This window comes from Galeopterus variegatus, unplaced genomic scaffold (genome assembly GCF_000696425.1).
Source record: "Galeopterus variegatus unplaced genomic scaffold, G_variegatus-3.0.2 Scaffold3808, whole genome shotgun sequence".
Classification (NCBI taxonomy): domain Eukaryota; kingdom Metazoa; phylum Chordata; class Mammalia; order Dermoptera; family Cynocephalidae; genus Galeopterus; species Galeopterus variegatus.
The window spans coordinates 124,179-140,904 of NW_007729919.1; the positions used below are offsets into that span (position 1 = coordinate 124,179).

Sequence of the window (16,726 nt, forward strand, 5' to 3'; positions counted from 1 at the left end):
CTGGGAAAATTAGGCATAGTTTTCCTATGTATCATGTATGCATAAAAAATAAATGTACTCTACCCATTTAAAGTACAAAAAGTTGTAAAAAAAAAAAAAAAAGAAAAGAAATGACTCAAGTGAGGTTAACAACGTAACTATTAGGAAATATTAGTTGATCTCAAATTGAAAAACTAAATAAAATAAATGAAAATAAAATGTTCTTTCACAATTTTATAGTTCATTCCTTCCAAATAAAGTGTATAAGGGGCTGGCCCGTGGCTCACTCGGGAGAGTGCGGTGTTGAGAACACCAAGGCCCCGGGTTCGGATCCCATATAGGGATGGCCGGTTTGCTCGCTGGCTGAGCGTGGTGCTGACAACACCAAGTCAAGGGTTAAGATCCCCTTACCGGTCATCTTTAAAAAAAAAAAAAAAAAATTAAATAAATAAAGTGTATAAGATTTTTTTCTTAAGAGCTTTTTAATGCTTGGTTGTGTGTGTGCATGAGAGAGTAAGATTACCTAACCCTGTAGGATAAAAAAGCAAAACAAGGAATCAACTTATGTATATTGGAAAAGATTTTTTAAAAGGCATATTGACAAAGTTAAGAGTTTGGAATATATTATTTAATATAAAAATAAATCAGAGGTAATTTTGCACTGTTCAGTATAACTAGCAGAAAATGTTTTGATTTATGTAACTAAATTTCATTCTGACATCTTAATTTCTAGCCTCTTCCTCTAATCTTATTCTAATATACCACATTCCAGCCATTCAACTTTCCATTATGTCTTCCATGTCTTTTCCCTCCTTTCCCAGATTAGATTCCATGATCCATCACCATAATCCTGCATTTACAAACATCTTTAACACAGGGTCTTGAAAGACATTCTGTTGTATGTCCACGTGTTTATAATCTTTTTATTTTTACTGCTGTTATAATATTTTTAAAGGATAAAAATTAACTTCTAAAAACAACAAACCAACCTATAATCCAACAAACCCATGCCTTCTACCAGATTCAAATTCACTGACAATTTTTGAAAGAGATTGTTAATAAAAATTTTGTGTATACATGTACTTACATCTGGAAGAGAAGGGAGATTGTAAGAACCTCCCACTGGTGCACTCAAATCAATCATAGGTGAACCAAAAGTCTTTCCATCGTACCCTGCTGCACTAGTAATGGTGGGACTGGAAGGAGTTGAGGACGTGCTGTTGGCTGTTGATGGGGCAGCCTGTCCGCTGCTGATCTGCCACTACAATAGCAAGAAAGGAAAGGAAAAAAGGCTATCTATGAACAGGCCTATAAAATAATGTATCTACCTGATCACTCTTCAAAACACAAAATAAAGTAGAACATGCATCCTGCTATTTGAATTCAATTGTCATTTGAATGGAAAGGAGGTTGGGAGTGCACAGATGTATATAATTTTTATTAATCCTGTCAAAAAATAAAAAAGCATTGATTTTTACTGGAAGACGACACTTAGCATATACCAGAAAATCACAATACCCAATCTTGGAAAGCTTATTCATACTGGAAAAGAAATATAAACATATATACAGCAACTTTAAGGTAAAGATGGAGGGTTGAAAACACATTTTCCTCTATCCCTACCTGAAACACCTGAAAATAATAAGCCACAGACCACAGCTTTCAGGTTTTTTTACTCCTTTTTCTTATTTCTTGTAAATAACAGTTAATTAAACCTCAGTAAACATCTGAGGAGTCCTGTCATTCATGTTAGAGGCTGTGATAAACACATTAATTAAGATAATGCTAGGCATGCTGAAATATACAGAGATGAAACATGATGCAGGTCTGCAATTTACCTCAAAACCTATCAAAAAATAAGATGTCTTAATGGACAGACAAAAGGATGGATAGATAAATGGGTATGTGGAAAATATGTGATAAGGCAAGTAAAACAAAACGTCCCCTATACAATTCTCTCAATTTTTATGTTTGAAAACGTTCACAATAAAACACTGTGGGAAAGGAAAGCAGCTAAGAGGTATTTCAAGACTATACAGGGGAAAAATTTTCCCAAACTATCTATGGATGATAGCATCTGAAACATTTTAATTTTGAAAAATCTAATTGATATGCTCCATTATAAAAATTACATACAGTAACACATGAGGTTTAATGTGAATGTCATTTTCAACAACTACCAACCCTTCCTTATCTGCCTCCCACCTCCCCCCGCCCCCAAAAATCACCCCTTCCCCTTCCTCCTCCTTTCTCAAGAATTATCAGTTACAGTTGGTGGATATCTTTCCAGGTTTTTTTGATGTATATGAGATTAAAAAAACAGAAAACCCAAACAAAAAAGAGATAAAGCCTCACAAAAATTGACATGTTTTTTCCCAGATAATACACTTAGGAAATCATGTATAGATTACTACATTTTCTTAAAATCCACAAAGTATTCCCACTGTATGAGTATACTTTAATTTGTTAATCTACCAACTAAAATCAATTTCCCACTATATTTTCTTCTAGTTTGTTTATTCACTTATTCATTCATGTTTAGATTTTTGGCTAGCAAATACTTTTAGAATGTCTACCCATTAAAATATAATAAATAGGGCTGTTTGGTTAGCTCAGTTAGTTAGAGCATGGTGTTGTAACACCGAGGTCAAAGGTTTAGATCCCTGTACTGCCAGCTGCCCCCGAAAATAAATTAAAATAATAAATGGGGAAAAGGGAGAGTAAACGTGAGCACCTAGAATGTGCTAAGTGCTTATATATATATATATGTGTGTGTGTGTGTTAGAATTAACTTTCAGTACAACTCTACAAGGTACTCATTTTATTGTTGAAGCAACTGAGATTTAAAAAGAACAAACTTGCACAAAGCCACAAAGTTATTAGGAAAATAAACAGAATTTAAAGCCAAACCACAGCTTGGGCTCTTTTCACCTTACCCAAGATGTTTTCAACTAGCAATAATTGTGCTTCAGATAAACCTCATTGGCTACGATATTGTCACTACACAAAGCTTAACTCTAATGGCAAAGTAGAAATAGTATACATTTTATTTAAAATAAATTATTTAAGAAAATTTAATGATGATGATATAGCATAGCCAAACATTATACACACAAACATTCACAGAAACAGAAACACAAAGTGTGTATACTTTTAAAATAAAATTTTCAGGGCCGGCCCAGTGGCGCACTGGAGAGTGCGCCGCTTGGGAGTGCGGTGGCGCTCCCGCCGAGGGTTCGGATCCCATGTGGAGACCGGTTCCCGCTCACTGGCTGAGCGCGGTGCGGGCGCAACACCGAGGGTTGCGATCCCGTTGCCGGTCCCCGGTACGGGCGCGACACCGAGGGTTGCGATCCCATTACCGGTCAGTAAAAAAGACAAAAAGGAAAAAATAAAAATAAAAAATAAAATTTTCAAATGATTTGATTAAAATGTCATAGACTTATGGAAATACCATCAACTTCTTTGTTTTGGTCTTGGAGAAAAAATTAAACCAAAATCAGTCTACAAGCTTTCAGCTAGAAAGACTGTTGACACAGGTGCTTTGGGAAGATAAAGAACTGATACAGCTTTTACTTTAAGATAATGTAAAATCTAGAAAATATTTTTACCTGAAGACATCAAGAATATAAATAATAAACCATATCGGATTTTATATATAACTTTAAATATTAAACTTTATCAGACATATATGCACTCCATATTGAATGTGCCATAACTAAGTTCGTTTCTAAGAAGCCTCTGTGAAATACTTCAAAGATTAATTTACTGTTCTCTTTTGTGGAACATAACTTGTGCCAGACACTTTCATCTTAGGAAATTTAATGTATTCACCTTAAAGTCATACACACTAGTACTGCAGAAATTAATACCTATGACTCACTGATTATACTAGGCCTTCACTCCTATATGAGTGGCTTAATTTCTCTCGCATATTACAAAGCATCAAGACCCTTTCTCTTAGCTTTGTCTCCACAGGTCTGTCTGTAACAAAGTTTCCAACTCACATTTATTTAAAAAAAAAAAAAAGGCAAGCTTGCTCTTGCTCTTTGTAACCTATTGCTTAATCTATAAAGTCAATGTGATTTGGAAGTAGTCAGGGAAGCAGAATAAGCAACTGAGGAGAGGAAGTAAATATATACCTGTTTTATGGCTTGTTGAGCCAAGAAAGCCATCTGTAGGGGGTTGGGTTTTATTGCTTGTCGTGGTATATTCTGGTTTGGTGAAAACCTCAGTGGTTGAGGGTGAGGAGGAAGCACTGGTCCATTGGGTTTGGGGCTGTGATTTTGAAAATTTATCAAACGTGGAGGGGGTTGCTAGAAAAAAGAAATTAAATGAATTCAGTAACAATTATTATCTCCTGAAAGACAAATTATAAAGATCTCTATTTTATAAAACTTTTACAGAAATGCAGAAACTCTACCAGAGATAAATCATTTATTAAGATTACCACAAGGGAATGGGGGGTGGGGTAGACAGACCTCCAGAATTTGTGTAAACAATTAAAATAAAGAGATTTATTAGAAAAGAACCTTGGGAGAGGGGTTCCCAACTAGATTTGTAAAGTAGGTTTTACCAGGATTGGGCCTACGCCATGTTGGGAAGTAGGTTAAAACTTGTCTTTGGTATCCTTCTAAGTCCTTAATGATTATCTTTTGAAAAGAACTGCTCTCTTCAACCCTCCTTAAATAAAGTGATGGTAGAATAATAATTGCTAACATTTACTGAGTAGTTATTAAATGACAGGTACTGCCTTAAGTGTTTCACATGTATTCACTCTTGTAATCTTAATCCTATGAGGTAGGAATTATCTCTATTTTGCAGATAAGGAAACTAAAGTATAGAGAATTTAAGTAACTTGCCCAGGACTAACAAAGACAGTAAGTAATGGAGCTCAAATCTGAACAAGTAGTCTGGCTCTGAGGTCTGCATTTTTTTTTTTTTTTTTGGGTGGCTGGCCAGTGAGGGGATCCGAACCCTTGACCTTGGTGTTGCAAGGCTGTACTCTAACCTAACCAACTGAGCTAACTGGCCAGCCCAGGTCTGCATTCTTAACTAAAAATCATCATTAATAATGAAAACAGTTGATATTAATAACATATGAAAGTTAACAATGAGTTTTAGATCTTATCAAGCTTTAACTATATATGCTATGCATTTTATATATACTGTGTCATTGAGACCTCTGAAGTAGGTATTATCACCCTTATTTTTCAAATTAGAAAACAAAAGATTAGAAAGCTTACATGACTTGAAAAAAAGTCACATAGTTAATAAAAGGTGGCACACCAAGGCTTTAATCGAAATCTAGTCTGCCATATCATTACCAAAACATGTTCTGTTGTTTAGCTGACTGTTGATTAAGATACCAACTAATTACAGCTTAGAGGATGAATCTCTCTAAAAGAAAACAGATTTTGAAGGGAAACCCTCCAAGGACAACATTGGTTTATTACAGGAAGTCTGGGTGAGGGAATCAGAGATGGGGCAAGGGTTAAGAAAGCAAGTCTACTTTGCTCACAAATGCTAGCCCTGGAAATTGAGATCAGAGCTCCAGAAAACCAGCAACCTTATCTGCCAGTCTACTCTTGACTATCTAATTCACTCTACAGTTGGGAATTTATTGCAAAATAAATACTTCTTTTCAGGATATCTTAACTATCTTTTCAGAGAGGGGACTATTTCTTCCCACATTCACAGGGAAACAAACAAATAGGGAATCTATATGTTTGAAGCTGCAACACCTCAAACTTTGACACTGTGAAGGCAGACAGCTATAAAGGGTAGCCTTGCGCTTTTTTTCTTCTTTTTCTCCTCCCATTTTTAGATGTCCTGGGTCAACTGCTTCTCTCTTCCTTCTCTTACAAATTAGTTGGTGCTAAGTTCACCCTCATTAATTTTCAAGAGTGGCTAGCAATTACAGACCCAGCGAAAAACTAGATTTAGATACTGATTCTAGACCAAGTGAAATGCTGTAGGTAAAGAGCAGAAAAACAGTATTAAAGAAAAATAACAGATTAAAAAGTAGGGAAAATCACTGAAAGCAAATGCTGGTTCATTGAGAATATCAATAAAATTGATAAACCTCTAAAAAAGAGAGTGGACACTAGTTACCGATGTCAAGAATGAAAGAGGTAACATCACTACAAATTCTACAGATAGTAGAGGATAATAAAGGAACATTATAAACAGCTTTATTCCAATAATTCTATCAACTTAGATGAAATGAAAAAAATTTCTTGAAAGTCACAAGCTACCAAAGTTCACTTAAGAAGTATTAGAGAATGTGAGAACCCAGATCAATTAAAGACAAACTAGGGACAGAAGAGAATTCCCCTAACCTGAGTGGTTATGTCTTTTATCACCCTAGTCTCACACCCTCACCCAGACTGATGTTTATACATTGATTCAACCAAAAAATGACACTTGATGACAGAGCAATGTGGTATACCATGCAAGAAATCAGTGGGACCAGATGTTGACAATGCCATCAGGAGCTGTTACAGTCTGGTAAGATGTAAGGTGATTTTTTTACCCCTCTCCTGAACTATTATTGTTGAGTTAGTTTTTAAGAATCCTGTGACAGGAGAAGCAACTTGAAAGAATAAGGTTAAGAAGTAGTTATATCCTAAAAGAAATTGCAAAACTAGTGCTATGTGGATTTAATAAAATCATTTAATTTGCAAGATACGGAAAGAAAATAATTGAGAATAATAGAGAATAGAAAAATAATTGAGAGCTTAATCAAACAGATATATAATCATCATCCTTACTTTAAGTAACTCCACTATTACGAATTTTGATTTTACCATAGGTCAATAGTTCCCATGTGCATAACCATGAAGGATAGCAGGTGTCCTTTTAATATCCATCCACTGTTTACAAAAATTAACGTATACATAGGAGTTACAGTATTGCTGCAGCAGTAAATCTGGTTCAGTAGTGAGAACTATGGCTGTAAATTATGTATAAAATGATATATGTGAAAATGTTCTGTAAGAAACTTAGATCTGGCCACCAGAATTTAGTATAGTGCTAAATGAACACACAGATGCATAACATCTATCAAGTTTGCACCACTCAGTCATATAACTATCTATTCTACCTCTATAATCACCTAACTCTTTAACCACGCAGATGATATGGTTAATCTCCAGAGGAAGAAGAAACAGGGAAATATAATATAAGTAATTTTTAAAGGCAGTCCTTTCCATTACCTGTGCATATGGACAAATGTAGAGTCCAATCTGCACACACCCACAGAGCCAGAGGCACACCCGCTTATAAACAGGCATTTTTCTATACATGCATGCAAATAAACTGGTAGAAAAGTAAGAACATAGGAGGGCTGGGCAGTGTATAAGTTTAAAGATGACAGCAAATTGATGAGCAAAAAATGTATTTGGTGGGTACTTGGTAGAAAGATAAAAATGAGAGATGAGAGCGTGAAAGAAGGTCAAGGAGTCATCGAGAGAAGACAGAAAAAGAACAGTATGTAAGAAGTAAGGTCCACAAGACGTGAAAAGTACTTTATTTCTAAGTGGGAAAATTAGGTTGTATAATAGAAACTAAACTGTACATTATACAGATGATGGCACTAAATCCTAGAGACTGAAAATAAGATCAAAAGCAAATTTCTGAAAAATGCAAGTTAAAGGCCCAGAGGTCTCTTTTGTTTTGTCACTGCTTATATAAATAACCATTTTCACACAGTATTATTTATAAACTGCCTCAGTTCCTTACTGAAAAGACAGTTAACTCAAAGGATGTTAACTCAATTAATTCATCCTTTTCTGGTTAATAAACTGTTAAATAAAAATTATACCGTCTCTCAGACACTTAAGATAAATATCAATACATGCAAATGCTTAGCACTAGGCACTCAAAAAATATTTTCTCTCTCCTCTCCACATTTAGTTTCAGAAAAATTTTAGTACTCTTTGCAGTCTATTTGTAATATGTCATTCTGCCCTCAGTTTCCTTAAAAAAATTTCAACTCTGCCCGGGGCACTCCTGGTATTTAAAGTGAACAATTTTCTTCCCATGGAACACTCAGAAAAGATCTTTTAAATCACTTGCTACTTACTTTCTGTAAAAACTTGGGTTAAAACAAAAGTTTTAAATGAGCATGCCAATATTCCCCTAGATTTCCCCGTTCTTTGTAATCAAATTACTAGAAAGCCATAAATCTCAAATACATTACCTTAGGCCTTCACAGAAATGATTTAACAAAATCAGGATCTACACTGCCTACAACTTTTATTGAGGGTTGAAGTAAGAGTTCTATGAAGACCACCTCTATGCTCTGTAAAATTGCTACAAAAAATATTATGCCATTTAATTGCTTTTTCATCAAGAACCACATTATGTATTCCTCTTAATGCTAGCAAAATACTAGTAAAAACTTTCTCCCTCTAATTAACTGGCATGTTTCCTTTATATTAGATAGTGATATCTACATTATTCGTGTTTCCTTTTTGCTTTGGTGGACAAGAAATTCTGAGCTAAGTTTTGTTCTTAAGTATAATGAGAATTCTTAGCCTATATCTGTACCCTTTATTTGGCTCTTTTATTAAACCCTGTTCCATTTCATTTTTGTCCCTTACTGTAAATCACTTCAAATCCTTTGCAGAAAAAGTATAATTAATTAATAAATAAATTTAACTAAAAATAACAATTTATATGAATTAGACTTTCTACTACTTACTAAATCTTAGTATGCCCACATCTAAACTGATCAGTACTATTAAACTATTTGGCAAAAGTATATAAAAGCATATAAAAACTAGATTAAAAATTAATAGAATATTTCATATCTAGTAAAAATAAGAATGGTAGATGAAATATTTTGCTCAGAAATAAAGTTTGAAAAAAGGCAGATTTTAATGAACCAAACTCCTGCCTTTGCTATTTCACTTTGCACTAGTTTCTAAGATGTAATACGGTTTTCTAGACACTGCATTCCCACAGAGAACGGATTCCTAAAGTACTCATCATTCTGAAGCACAAATATAAGAATTACAGGTACACAATTTTTCCCATCGATCATAGCCATGGCTTATTTAGAATGTAAATATTTATCCTCTGCTGTAATTTGAAGACAATGAAGAGTAGATGAAAATAGAAAAATCAGCTAAATAAACCACTACATCCTTTTGGACTAGGGCTAAAAACTGGGCATTAAATCAGGGACCCTTAATGTAATATTTTTATAAATTCATATATTTAAATCATGGACGATGGATGGCTTGGTTATTTTAAGAGCTGCTGAACACAATTATACTATAATTATCTAAGTTAGGACAGGCCTGCTTCCAAATTTACCTGAAGAGAGATGGAAGGCTGCTGGATGGGCCCCTGCATTCTAGGGTTTGGTAAACCCACAGGTGCTGGCCTCCGTTGCACCTGTTGCCTCTGAGCCATTACCTGTTGCTGCATATGCTGGAGTCGTAACTGAGCTAGGCTGATCTGTGTTGGAAACTTGGATAACTGGTTTGAAGATAAACCACCTGGTGGCTGTGAATTTTGTTCCACGACAGGATTCTGCTTAGGCATTTGTGGTTGACTCTCTTTATCCTCGATTACTAAAGAACCTGAAGAGAAAAGGTTAAGAAATAAAGTTTTCTGACAGCTGGTGAAATATCACATTTTGTAGTGCTATTTTTGCTGAATTTCAGAATTGCCAAGGAACTTTTTGGTCTCAGGACCCCTTTACACTCTTAGAAATAAAGAACCCTGAAAGAGCTTTTGTTTACACAGATTATATCTATAAAATTTTACCATATTAGAAACTAAAAAGGAGAATTAAAAAATTCACTCACTAATTCATTTAAATTAACAATAAAGACACAATAATACATCTTCATGAAAAAAACTATAAAAAATAATTAATGAAAAGTGGCATTGTTTAACGTTTTTGAAAGTCTCTTTAAAGGTCTGATATAATAGTTAAGCTCTGTTTCTGTATTACCTGTCTGTCACAATATATCGTTAAATATATTTGTATTTAACAGATATGTAGTTGGAAAAGGGAAGCCCTTACAAAGCCTCAGACTGTACTTTGAGAACGGCTGTTGAATATCAAAACAAGAAAACCTGACACTGGTCCTAAAAACAACCAACAAAGTATTTCTGATTCTTTAGTATTAACACTTTGCAATCTCTCAAGTCTTTTATACCTTTACATTGCATACTTGGTTAGTTCTCTGATAGAGAATATCTTAATTGGTTCACAACTACAGTTTTAGAATTTAAAGATGCTTCTGATAGATCTGATCCAAGCTTGATTTCTTCAACAGGAGAGACTCAAATGTTTCTGATTTACTAAGCATATGCATTCTAAAAATATATAGATAAACATACACATATACCTACCTATAACAGTGCTTAACACACAGTATTTAATGAATAGTATCTATGTGTATGTGTAAAAGGGAATGTTAGAATACACATAAGGATTTAGAAAGATTGAAAAACTTAGACAATGTCATCAAGATATTAACCAAATATCCATCCAGATCAATATTTTTCCTTGGCACTTTTAAGTTTCTCAGAAGCCATGGATGAACACGTTTGGGAAAACTGTTTCCTTCCTGGGAGATTTACAATGTAAAATCTCATTGTAAATTAATTACTAGGCTGTAAATTACAGCTCTAAGAAGTCCTACAGTAAAGGATATTATTCAGCTTTATTCTATCAGAAGTTCACAAACTTATTTGACTAGGAGATCCTGTTTCTGTTTTGTTTTTGTTGATGTAGCTTTATCTAAAACTATATCCGTTTTTATGTGTACAGTTTTAAACATAATTCTTTTTTTTTTTTTTTTCCCTTTTTGTCTTTTTTACTGACCGGTAATGGGATCGCAAACCTCGGTGTTGCGCCCGCACCACACTCAGCCAGTGAGCGGGAACCAGTCTCCACATGGGATCCGAACCCTCGGCGGGAGCGCGGCCGCGCTCCCAAGTGGCGCACTCTCCAGTGCGCCACCGGGCCGGCCCTTAAACATAATTCTTAAATGTACCTATAACTACATGTGGGTGTATGTACGTTTGTAAGTGATTGGTTTTTGTTTTGCTTGTAGCAGCTGGTCAGTACAAGGATCCCAACTCTTGACCTTGGTGTTATAACACCATGCTCTAACCAACTGAGCTAACCAGTTAGCTCCTAAGTGATATGTTTATAACTACATATATCCCTACATATATGACCACTTGTGTGAATTTACAATGTGTGATAGGTTTGTTATGGAAAGAACTTGGCGAGGAAACAATTCCAGTCACTCAGAGAGATGGAGAGTCAGGAAGTTTATTACGCTAGGAACTCTTGACCTTGGTGTTATAACACCATGCTCTAACCAACTGAGCTAACCAGTTAGCTCCTAAGTGATATGTTTATAACTACATATATCCCAACATATATGACCACTTGTGTGAATTTACAATGTGTGATAGGTTTGTTATGGAAAGAATTTGGCGAGGAAACAATTCCAGTCACTCAGAGAGATGGAGAGTCAGGAAGTTTATTACGCTAGTGGGACAGGAACACTAGCAGGACCCAGGTGAACTCCTGTTCTGAGATCCTGGGACCCCGAGTACAGGTAAATCTCTGATTATATACTTTTCTTGAGCAGGCATGCAAGCCTTTTATTGGCCCTGTCTGTATCCAGGAAGAGTCACCCAAGACGGGGGGGCTTCATAAAACAGGTGAGGGGCTTCACCAAGCAGGGTTACAAGGACAGGAAATGTGGTTAAGGGGCTTTTGAAACTCGAGCATGTAACTTCTCTGAAACAGGCAAGCAGCAAGGTTTACAGAAGCCAGAGATGCAATCAGCTGTTAACCACTAAACCAACTCTCAGGTGTCTTTCACAAGCAAGCACTTTCCAGCTGCAAAATTAAAACAAAGGGGCTTAGAAAAATCTATTTTTTGGGGTCTACTATAGGTTCAGTACAGATGAATGTTTGGTGACAGAGGGGTGTGGTAAGAGAGTTACTTATAAACATGGTTTGTATTTCTTCCTTTTTGTCTTTTTTCGTGTCCGGCAACGGATCGCAACCCTCAGTGTCGCGCCCGTACTGGACCGGACCGGCAACGGGATCGCAACCCTCGGTGTTGCGCCCATACCTCGCTCAGCCAGTGAGCAGGAACCGGTCTATATGTGGGATCCGAACCCTCAGCGGGAGCGCCGCCACGCTCCCAAGCGGCGCACTGTAGCAGTGCACCACCGGGCCGGCCCATGGTTTGTATTTCTAAAGGTGCTTCTTTTTAGTATAGTGAGAGTGTGTGTGATTCCAGTTGCCTGCTGTGTATCAATGTGCATATAGTTGCATATACTTCTAAACTGGCTTATCACCTTTGCTTTAAGGATTCTTTTTGTTCATCTCTTGTACAGATGAAATTTGTGCAAGCTTTTTTCTTCCTTTTCTAGCATATTCTGAAAGTACTGGCTCTCCAGCCATTTTTCCCTTTCCTACACAGAATCTAGCTTTGGGGACCATCTTTGATGATTCTGAAACAAAAGTCAATGAGCCCAAAAAATGTCTTTAGAGAAAATATTGGTTATTGATGAACAAACAATGTATAAGGAATTCTTAAAATTTTGTTTATATAGTTTCTCTGTGAGAAATTAAGAAAGGAGGCAAAAAGACTTTCTACACAGCAAATAGTGTGAAAGCTAGTACTTTGCTTTCTGCTCAATTGCTTGCAAAGATATTTTAGCTCCTAATGTTACCAAAATGATAGTTTCTCTTTCTGATAATTCAGTGAGCTCTAATATGTAAAATATGGGTACTATTCTATATGTATACCTCAATTAGTAAGGTAAAAAATTTATATATACACATTGTTACCTGACCAGGCAAAAGAAAAAAATAAAAAGTTCCCTAAGCAAGATAAAGCAACTGAACCATTATGTGCCTGATGAATGGATCTAAAGACAAGTAAGCCAGTAATAGTATGAAAATAATGTGAGAAATAGAGAACATCTAAATATCAAAAATCCTGTATCAATGACAGTCAAGAGTTATAATCCATTCTGATAAATATAGAGCTAACAGTACAAATGGGATTCTATGGGGGGGAACCCCTGAATCCCTAAATCCCTAACCGTGTTTAGTCAATATGGAGGATGATTTCATAAAATCCACATATGTATGTGTGTTTATATTCGTGTTTATGTGTCACCATACACATACATTCCTGAAATACTAGTAAAAACATGTTTTAAAAACTAGTTAATAAAAACACTTTGGGGGTGGAAGGAACATATTTTCAATAACATGTCATAATCACCGAGAGTTCCACAAACAAATGGCACTCTGAGAAAATGTACATAATTGCCTACCTAAGTTGATAATATTTTGAGCCCAGAAACTAGGATCACAGTGAAACTGGATGGTGTTGTTGGTCACTGGAGAAGCATCACACCTTGCACGAAGGAGGTGCCGTAACCGGTATATAATCTACAAGAAGGGAGAGAGACAACTAAACATCAATATCTTTATTGGGCAAATTAAGTGCCCAGTAAATACACAAAAAGAGTCACTGGTATGCATGCCAACATGCAATAAACAATCATATATATGTTATAAAAACTTGACTAGTTTTCTTTTTTTTCTTTCCAAAACATGTTAAAAGTTTTGAGGTTTAACTCAGCTGCACTGCTGAATACAGAACTGAGAAGTATCTTAAAACGATTGGTTAAAGTCAATTTTTTGAATCATTAATAAAACTTTACAGAAACATTAACTTGAATATTTATAAAATAGAAAATTTTAACTACCTTGTTCTAAATTATTCTTTTAAAGATGGATTCAGAATTTAGACTAGGGGGCTCATACAGAGAATACAAATTAATCTCTGCTCAGGAAATGGAACTAGGCCTGGTAATGGGATGGTCCTCCTTGCTCCTCATTCTAGCTCTCTCCCTCCCATCTCCCTAAAAATACCCAGCTTTGAATCTCATGTCATCACACCACACTATCCACTTCCCTCCACGATGCGGTCTTCAGTCAACATCTACTCATTCGCCCTCAGTGTTCGAAGGTATCAGCTCCTGGCTTACTATCACTATCTCCAACATTAGTCCTGTCATAACTCTTGAGGATTTCAATATCCAACTGGGTGATCTTTCTTTGTAGCTCACTTCCTCTAGTGCCCAGATACCAGTAATCCTACAGACCCACCAGGTCTCATAAGCCTTTGCTCTTACAACTTTTTCCTGTCCTTCTATCTTATCTTACCCCTCTCCCCCTTTATCCCTCAATTCCTCCTTTTCCAGATTAAATCCCAGAGTCAATCATCATAATCATCTCCTTGCATATACCCTCAACTCCTCTTTCTCTCACCCAATTACATACACTCCCTTCCCTCTTCTCAACCCTTCTGCCAGACAAAACAAAACAATCCACCCTCGTCAATTCCTACTTTCTGCCTGAGAATTGGACTGATAAAGTAACTTATCTCACTTCACTTCAAACACATGACCACTTATTTCAGGTAGGCCCTTAAGGTAGGCCAGTTAGTCTATCATATGATGACATTTCTCTGGTCCGTTTACTTCCTTACTCTTCTAAATGACTATTTCATATCTTCTTTTTTCTTTTCAAATCTCCAGCATCATATCCTCTCCCATTCTCAACCTCAGCTGATGGACTTGCTTACCATATGACTGAGAAAACAGAAACAACAATCATAGATTTTCTACAAACATCCACCACTATTAGTATTAGTATTCCCTCTTGTTACAATGAATTAAATGTCCGTGCTTCTAGCTAAAGCCAATGCCAATCCTTCCAGTTGTGTAGTAGAGCCTGCTCAGCAATTTTCATCTCTCTCCTGCAACACCAATTTTTCCATTTTACTGGATCACACCTATTGTCACAAAAATGTGCTTTAACTTTACTCAACTAAAAACAACTCGACTCCTTTTCTCTTGCCATTAACTGCCCCTTTTTCTGCTCTTTTACAGCAAAGCTCTTCAAAAGACCCATCCACATTTATTGTCTACCATTCCTCCCCTCACATTCTTTTCTAAATATTATATTCAGGCTGTCAGTAACTTTTCCCAAAGGTGGTCAGTCTGTCCTCATGAAAACAATTTCTTCACTTGGCTTCCAGCACACAATAATCTATGGCTTCCCCATTTCACTAGCTGCTACTTTTTGGGGCCGCTAAAAATAGATTTAGGTTCCAATGCCATACTGTTTTTGAACTCCCTAGTAAGGGCTCGGCTTCCCCTTCCTCATGTTGGCATCATACAATCTCAGTCTCCATTGTTGGTGCTTTCCTCTTTCCCATACCTCTCATATGCTAGAATGACTTAGACCTCAGTTTGACTTCTCTCTTCTTCTACACCCATGTAACTTTTAGTGATCTCATCTAGTCTCAAAGTTTAAATGACTCCTTATTTTCTATCTTCAGCCTAGACTTCTCTTTTGAATTTGCATTTCCAACTGCTTACTCACTCAGCATCTCCATGTGATTGGCTTAGTCACCTCAAATTTAACATGTCCAAAAGATCTTTCTCCTCAGGTCTACTCTTCCTATAATCTCCCCCATGTCAATTTTTCGCAACACTATTTTTTCCTACAGCCTAGGGTAAAAGTCCTTGATTCCTTTCTTTTTGTCACACTCTACATTCGACTTGTCAACAAATCCTGTTGTCTCTACCTTTAAAATATACCATGCATCGCATAACGACATTTTGGTCAATGATGGACCACATATGCTATGGTGGTCCCAAAAGATTATAATGAAGCTGGAGGCGTAGAGCAGGCTATACCATCTAAGTTTATGAAGGTACGCTCTGTGAAGTTCACAGTGACAAAACTGCCTAAGGAAACTGCTCAGAATGTATCCCCATGGTTAACCAACACATGATTCTATGTAGATAACCTGACCACTTCCGCTATCAACTCTAGAAACTCCACTAGCTACCACCTTGGAAAAGCCACATTTTTGCAGTAAGGCATGGTTAACCAACACATGATTCTATGTAGATAACCTGACCACTTCTGCTATCAACTCTAGAAACTCCACTAGCTACCACCTTGGAAAAGCCACATTTTTGCAGTAAGGTTCTAACTGATCTCCCATATTTCTCCTTTGCCCTCAACCACCTACAGTCTATTCTCAACACGTCAGCCGCAATGACTGTGTTGAAATATAAGTCATAATATGTCACTCCTCTCCTCAAATCCCTCCAACAGTTTCCCAACTCACTCAGATTAAAAACTAACATCCTCATAACAAACTACGAGGCTTGTACCATCTGTCCTTCCATTACTTCTCCAACCTCACCTCTTACCACTCTCTGCTCATTCACTCTGTTCCAGTCCCTAAGGCTTCCCCGTTGTCCACATCACAAAAACTCCCACCTCAGTCTTGGTACTTGCTGTGTGCTCTGCTGAGGATACTCCCCTCAAATATCTGTATGGCTTGCTTCTTCTCTTCCTTCAGGTGTTTCTTCAAAATCACCCTCCTTGGATAGACTTCCCCTATCTAAAACTGCAACCCTCTTCCCAATGTTCCCAGACTCCTCCCTTAATTTACTTTTCTCTAAAGCACTTAATAGCATGTAGTAGTATATATATTTTAGTTATTTTGGTATTGTCTGTCTCTCTCCACAAAAATGCAGCTCCTTAAGGGTAAAGATTTTGTTTTCTGTTCTCTTAGCACTTAGAATGTTGCCAGGCATGTAGCAGGTATTTAATAAATAAATGTTGAATAAGTAATTTGTTTCGATTGCT

The 16,726-nt window shown here is 36.4% G+C and overlaps 1 protein-coding gene across 1 annotated transcript in view; it reads right to left on the reverse strand.

Annotated features, from left to right (window-relative positions):
• Window positions 1-16,726, reverse strand: part of TRIM24 (tripartite motif containing 24) — a 74,766-nt gene that overhangs the window by 17,364 nt on the left and 40,676 nt on the right. The window contains exons 8-11 of the mRNA XM_008586029.1: window positions 13,321-13,438; window positions 9,304-9,572; window positions 4,122-4,295; window positions 1,067-1,240 (exon numbers count right to left, since the gene is read on the reverse strand). Coding sequence (XP_008584251.1) covers window positions 1,067-1,240; window positions 4,122-4,295; window positions 9,304-9,572; window positions 13,321-13,438 — 735 coding nt within the window. The remainder of the gene's footprint in view (window positions 1-1,066; window positions 1,241-4,121; window positions 4,296-9,303; window positions 9,573-13,320; window positions 13,439-16,726) is intronic.